This window comes from Medicago truncatula, chromosome 2 (genome assembly GCF_003473485.1).
Source record: "Medicago truncatula cultivar Jemalong A17 chromosome 2, MtrunA17r5.0-ANR, whole genome shotgun sequence".
Taxonomy (NCBI): domain Eukaryota; kingdom Viridiplantae; phylum Streptophyta; class Magnoliopsida; order Fabales; family Fabaceae; genus Medicago; species Medicago truncatula.
The window spans coordinates 20,712,634-20,719,861 of record NC_053043.1 but is presented as its reverse complement, the minus strand read 5'-3'; the positions used below and the strand labels follow the sequence as shown (position 1 = coordinate 20,719,861).

Here is a 7,228-nt window from a genome sequence, read left to right as displayed (position 1 = left end):
CTCAGTTCAGATTTGTAGTAATAATCTTTGTAACCTTAATCCGTTACTTCTTACGGTCTTTCAAAAGCAATATTATTAATAAATAATAAAAAACGAGCATTTCTTTTTCGATAAATCAATCTATCACGAACAAAATCATACTTCTGATATGCATAAAATTTAAATATCAATATCCCACCAGCAGAGCTAGAAAAAGATTTGAAGGTGAGCCATGACGCAACAAAACCCTAGCCCTTCGCCTACACATGTAGGAACATTTGCTTGTGAGCAGCCACATAACTAACTTGAATAAGAATTACACACCCCTAGTCCTCTAATAATTCACTCTCTTTAGCATTGTTGGAATAGCCGAAGACATATCAATCCACCTTAAGATCTGTACCATACACTCGAAAACAATTACCCCTCCACCCCACCCCAGACAACTTGAAAGAGTCAGGAAAGAAAAGAAAATAAACTGGAAGAGCGAATGAAACTGATTTTATGAGCACAACCTGTCCCCCTATTAACAGATTCCTATTTTTCTAACAAGACAGCCTCACTCTAACTACAGTCACCGGCTCACCGCAGAGTTCCAAGTACTTAGCTTCCACGGATTTGCACCAATAGTGATGCCGTAGTATTTGAATGGTACGGACCCGACCTCACAACTCAAAACCAATGCTGCCTCCAAAAGCCAAGTATGGGAAACATTAACCGTCACTAAAAGATTTTCTAATATATCTTTAACTTTCCAAATATATGCTCAAGGAGACATGTAAATCAACCATCATTGATCCCAATAGCAACCTGTTTCCTAATCCCAATATTTAAGATTCCTAATAATTAGCTCAGCAATATATTTGGCCCAGATTTACATTGCAGCAAGGGAACAAGAAATTACTATGTTTCAAATTTGGTACAAATTACATTGTTGGGAAGCATATTCATGATAAGTGATGCAGATCTAATTAACTACGTGATTTTATGTGTGTGCGTAACTCAGAAAGTAATTTTTTTGTCGAACACTGACTCTATGTTCTTTCAGTAAACTTTTTGTGACTATGTAAAGATACAACCAAATCGATATCAATGAACAACAAATAAAACCTCCAAATAACAACAAATAAATTAACTACCAAAATCTAACCTAAGTAAACAAGAAACAAAGAAGACGCAATTGGTCATATACTTGTATAGATAAGTTATTTAGAGTTTCATTTTCACAATGTCCGTTCCAATAAAGCAAACAAGAAAACAAGAGTTAGTCGTCATAATTACGTAACGTGTTGGCAAGTCAAACACATAGAACCCTTGAATACAAAAAAATAGAAGATAGGATTCCAAACACAGAGGGTCAATTATATTCCAAACACAGAGAGTTAAGTCACACAGAAGATTTGATGCCTCTAAAAAATAAAATATAATATATCAAAACTTGTAAAACACAAGACAAAATTAACATTAAGAATGCTTAGTTAAGATATAAGTGCAACTGATCAATTGAGTTTCAACAGGAACACAAGAATATGAGTGGTCAACATCAAAATAACATAACCAAGATCAACCTTTAGAAAACTCAGTTGACATATAAGTGCAACTGATCAAGTAAGTTTCGACTTTACAGCTCCATAATAATACAAGTGGACAACATCAAAGCAAAACAACATATAATAAACCTTGAATCACCCCTACTTGCTTACTGATGAGGCTTGAAGATTCGATCAGAATGCGTATCTGGCAACCCAAAATTCACCTCACTTTCAAGGTATCTTTTCACATGAATATATAGTTAGGAGTCTGTTGCTAAACATGTAGTCTGCAAAAGCAACGATGGAAGAAGATAATAAATAGGCATCAAAATTTTTACATCTAGTTTAGAAACTTCACATTAATAAGAAAAGCAACAACTTTGCATGTACAAGTCGATCCTCGAGGTTATCTAATCTGACAGCGGAAACTAAGCTGAATAACGGAAGATAACATACTCAACTAGAAATGCAGGATTTTACGATCCACTCAGGAGGAGGCCAGAACAAGTTAAAATATTCAGGATAATCGGACAAAGGTGAAAGCCGATCTTGATCCAAATGGAAAACACAGTTACCACTTTTCATATAGTCAATAAAGATGACACAATTCCCTTTGGCAACACACAAATCCGAAGCAGAAGCAGAAAACGAACATCCATTCCCCAAAAACAAAACCCTATCCCCCAAACTTGTCAAACTCACCCATTTCTTCTCCTTTTCATCAAGCCTGAACACATAAATTCTTAAAGCATCTTCATCGAGGTAATAGGACAAACAAATCTCATAAATATCCACTAGCAACAAATCACCCTCATTTTCCACCAAAAATTTTACTCTCCCACCAGCACCATCGACAAAAGGTTCGGCCACTAACTGAACAGTCAAGTCATCCGGTTCAAATGTAATTGTCCGGCCAACTTTGTCGACCACATAAGGTTTCCCTTTGAAAAGGCAGACATCTAATGAGAAAGTCAGGATATCAGGAATCACCTTCCAATTATCATCGCCACATTTCAACAGTAACGGAACAGGGGTAAAGATAGAGTGTAACGTGGCGAGAACGATTGGTTTTTTTCCTTGGCACGTAACAGAAACTACCTTTTCAGGTTCCATGTAGTCATGGCTCAAGGGTTCTGCATTGATGAAGGTAACTAAATGGCAAACCGAGAGTTTGCTGAAGTCGAGAGCGTGAGGAAAATGAAAAGGATAAGGTGATTGATATTGATGTGAGAGGAATGGGTGTATGAGTTTGTTTTTGCCACTTGAAGTTTGAGTAATTCTAACCAACCAAGGTTGAACTAGGGTTTGTTGTTGCTGTTCTAGTGGTGGCTTGATGAGGAAGAAACTGTGTTTAGGGAGTTTGCAGAATGAAGTTATATTGTTGATTGAATCAGACAGGAATGGAGCTTTGAATAGTGGAAACTCGATGGTTGAATTTGGATGGTGATTTGGGATGGAGGAAGAACGCCAATTGGAACAAACTGATCGAAAGCGAATGAGATCGAGTTCGCTGTCGATGTGTTTGGATATCAGATTCAGAAGATCCTTCGGCAGTTCAGACCAGTTTACTGCCATGGCCATGAACAATCGATGATGGAACAAAACTAGGTATAGGAAGATACGTTCCAATTAGTCCTATTTATATATCAGACAGCATTTTTTGTTCTAGGAATAGAACCAACCAAATAAAAAACCGTAAACCAAATATACCCAAACAAATATATGTTCCAAAAAGAAAAAGAAAAAAATAGTTTCTAGGATCAGAAAAAGAAAAAAATATTATATTCCAAAAAGTTTTAGATTTTATGTAGTTAAATTTGTTTCTCATTGTTTTATTTTTGTTTCATATATTTTATATTTAGTTTGTTTTATATTTTAATTTTTAAGGCATAACTTTGTTTTTTAATCGTTTTATTACTACTCAAAATAATTAAAAAGATTTGTTTCTATTTTATATCAAATATTCAAAAAAAATATATCAAAAATATTTACCTTTTTTATTCTTTTTTTTTTTATAAAAAGTTAGTGATGCAAGGCATCATCTATATATAAGTATCCAAAAAAAAAAAAAAAAAAAAGGCTATATATAAGTATAAAAGTCAAAACAAAAGGAAAGGGGGGCATAGACCAAGACCTTTCATAAATTTACAAACCTAAAGTAAGGTAAGCCTAGTTTATTCCAGGTGAAATCTGCTCTAACTTGAATTGGAATGTCCTTCATCCATTTCAATGAATTAGTGGTTAAACCCATATTTCCTAATTTATCAGCACAAAAGTTTCCTTCCATGTAGATATGAGTAACAATAAGATTCATACTTCATGCTAATATCATACAATTGTCCCATCTGTTTCTTATCCTCCAAGGCACAATGGAGACTGACTTGAATGCTTGAAGGACTAGCATGGAGTCAGTTTCAAGCCAGAGATGTAACCAGCCTTTGTTGTGTGCTATCTCAATAGCCTGCATAGCACCTGATAATTCAGCAAATAAAGATGAACCTGGACCTAAATTCTGAGCAAAGCAACCTATACAAAGAGCTTCTTGGTTTCTGAACAAACCCCCACAAGCACCCAAAGATGCAGGGGTTCCGGCAGCAGCTCCATCCGTATTACATTTTATCCAGTTGAAATCTGGGGGAGGCCAAATCACTTCTCTAATGTCTCGTGGTTTGGGAGGGTGAATTGTGATATTGAATGTTTTGAGAATAGAGAATTATGAAATAGAGTTGTAGGAGAGTTTCTTACTTTTATTTCCTGAAAGAGAAACATTGGCAATAATTAAATCGACTGCAGCTTGCTAAGGAATGAGTATGTCATAGTATCTCAGCTGGTTTCTAACAAACCAAATCACCCCTACAATGTTCACCAGAGATGCTTGGATGACAACCTTGCATTGAGGAGACCACCCCATGTCAGCAATATGCCAAATATCCTCAAAGGATTGGATTTGAAGATTCATTTGGAGGACATTAGATGGCCAAGACCAAAGTCTTGAAGCATATTTACAATGTAGAAACAAGTGAAGAGATGTTTCTTGCGCTTCTTTACAACAACTGCACATGGAAGTAATAGAGAAACCTCTGAGATTAAGTTGGTCATCAGTAGGGACTTTGTTGTACATAATAAGCCTCCATGCCAGTAAAGATTTTGTAGGTGGAATGTCAGGTGACCAAATTGTTTCGATCCAATTCAAGCGTTGAGGTTGATTGGTTTTGAATAGGTAGGCATCTTTAAGGGACAAGACACCATTATTGGTGTGTTTCCAACGCAATTTGTCATCATATTGATAAATGGGAAGAGTTACGTGTTGGACAAGATTAGGCAACATTGGAAAAATAACCAGCAGGGATGCTAGAATATCCGAACGGCCATCAAAGATAAAATCAAAAACTCTTGCAAATAAAAAATTATGCTAGTCTTGATTGAGGTTCAGAAGTTGGATGAGGGGTTTCTCACACCATGTGTCATTCCAAAAGTTCACTCTGGTGCCATCTCCAATTTGTCAAATTGAGTTTTCTTTTGCAAGAATATATTCATTCTTCACACTGCTCCACAATAAAGAATATATGTGATATGAGATGCAATTTTCATTCTTGAAAACTCTAGATCTAACTAACCTTGCCCAATCATTGTCTGAACTGATTAACTCCCAAAAATATTATTAGTGATCATGGGTTCCATCATAACATGAAACCCCTCAGCCGCCAAAAGAAACATAAAGAGGGAGAAGGGATCCCCTTGACGCAACTCGTGAGCCATAGGAAATTCTTCTGTGGGGCTGCTATTTACTAATATCGATATTGATGTCACGGTGACACATTCTTTCATCCATTTCCTCCAAAGAGTCAGAAATGACATTTTACCCATAACGTCATCCAAGTAATTCTAGTCCACAGAATCGTAGGCCTTTTCAAAATCAACTTTAAACAATATAGTATAGATTAGTTTCTATTCTCCTACAAAAGTGCCACTACGATATCTTTTATTATTACGATTTTATCTCTTTATATCTTAGTTTTTTTTATTAATTTGATTTTGTTTTATATTTCAATCATCTTTCTTGATATTGTGAAATGTTATTTAAGGTATATTTTTTGTTTCTGCAGTAAAGGAGCCATTAAGAATCCTTTTGGACAAGGATAACCAGTTAACCAACATGCACCCATTGCTCAGATTTTCTGATAATCAATTGAGGAAAAGGTGGTGATGGAAGACACTTACTACATGGAGGACTTGTCTTTTTGTATTTCCACAATGTTAGGAGGATTAAAGAGATGGCCTAGTTTTCAGAACAATTAGAATTATATTATGACGAGGAAGATGACGACCAGTACATCGATCTTAAAAGTTAGGATCCAACTTTTGCAAGGAATTTCAACAAGGAGTTTCTATGGTTATTTTAATTCCTATATTACTTATTCTTCTCTCTAGGTCTAGCTAATTTATCTTTGAATAGGTTAAGTTTAAGATCTTCTCTATAAATTGCTCAATTATACAACTTTAAATTATCCTTTGAATACAGTTGATTTATCTAGTTTTATTCAGTTATAATTGTATTCAATGTTTTTTTGTGCATATACAAATGTCTATGAAATGGTCAAATTCCAATGACTACTAATCCTAACTCTAGTAGTTAAACTAGTATAATTGTTCGGTCTTTAATAGATTTAGATATATTCTTTGTGTTTTGTGACAATAATTTGGCGTCCTCATACCTCTGATGGTTATAGACTCACCTAAGACATCAGGGTGTCATAAATAGAGAAGAGGGTTAGTGAACATTAAATTGGCCTAACTATATTGATCAAATGTCTTACATCAAGCTATCAGACAACTTGTTCATGGGGTGTAGTTACTAACTAGTGAATACAAAACGACCTATTTGTTCTCCTTACCTTGATATTATTATTTTATTTCTTTTCTGCAAACACAATTTCACCGACATGTACCAATTCTCTCAAGCCTCTCATTCACTTCTCCAACTTCGCCAAGTTTCTTCCTATCCCAAAACTCCACTTCTTAATGCATAATCACAACCTATTTCTTCCCACCCTTGACATTGTCCATTACTAAATCTATCTCCCTAAATAGTAGTTCCCCTCATACCTATATCATTATCACAAAATCGGCATTCTTCTCTAGGCGAAATGTTTGCTCATCCAGTGAAACTTCTCTATCCATTCTCCCTAGAACTCCTCGCCTTCAACTCTCCCAATGAATCCTTTAGCCCAAAAACCCTTAGAATTCTCCGACTTTGCTCGCCTTCAGTGCACCGTGGCTCGCCTAGCGCTCAGATTCTTTGCTTCCTTGTAATTAAGTCTCAAACCTATATAAAAAAAAGGGTTCGAAAATCAATAATAGACACTTACGTACTAGCATAAAAATGTAATGATTTAAGTATTTACAATAAATTGGATTGTTTTTTGCATTGATTACTTGCAAAATAAGTTAATAAATCCTAAAAAAAATAACTTGATTTTGGAACTTATCAAGCGGCAATGAGAGAAAATAGTTCTTCTTCATTTAGGTTCCCTGAACCTTCGCAAACAAGGACTTCTTGTTGTAGTATATGTCGAAGACAGGGATAAGTTTTGGAGGAGAAGGTGATGGAGGATTTCCAACTGACTGTGTAGTCCATGTTTTGTTTTCATTGAAGTGATGGTTTGCAGCAATAATAAAAGAAAATGTTAAAATATCAAGAATTAAAAAATGTGTTG

General features: G+C 35.3%; 1 protein-coding gene across 1 annotated transcript; it reads right to left on the bottom strand.

The window, feature by feature from the left end:
* Window positions 1-1,967: 1,967 nt before the first annotated feature.
* LOC25486670 (F-box protein SKIP23) lies at window positions 1,968-3,086 on the bottom strand. Its single transcript, XM_013608292.2, has one exon. The coding sequence runs from the start codon at window positions 3,084-3,086 to the stop codon at window positions 1,968-1,970; it is 1,119 nt and encodes a 372-aa protein (XP_013463746.2).
* Between the last annotated feature and the right edge of the window lie 4,142 nt (window positions 3,087-7,228).

Coding starts and splice junctions, on each gene's coding strand:
- LOC25486670 (XM_013608292.2), bottom strand. CDS start 3,086: ATGGCAGTAAACTGGTCTGAACTGCCGAAGGATCTTCTGAATCTGATA.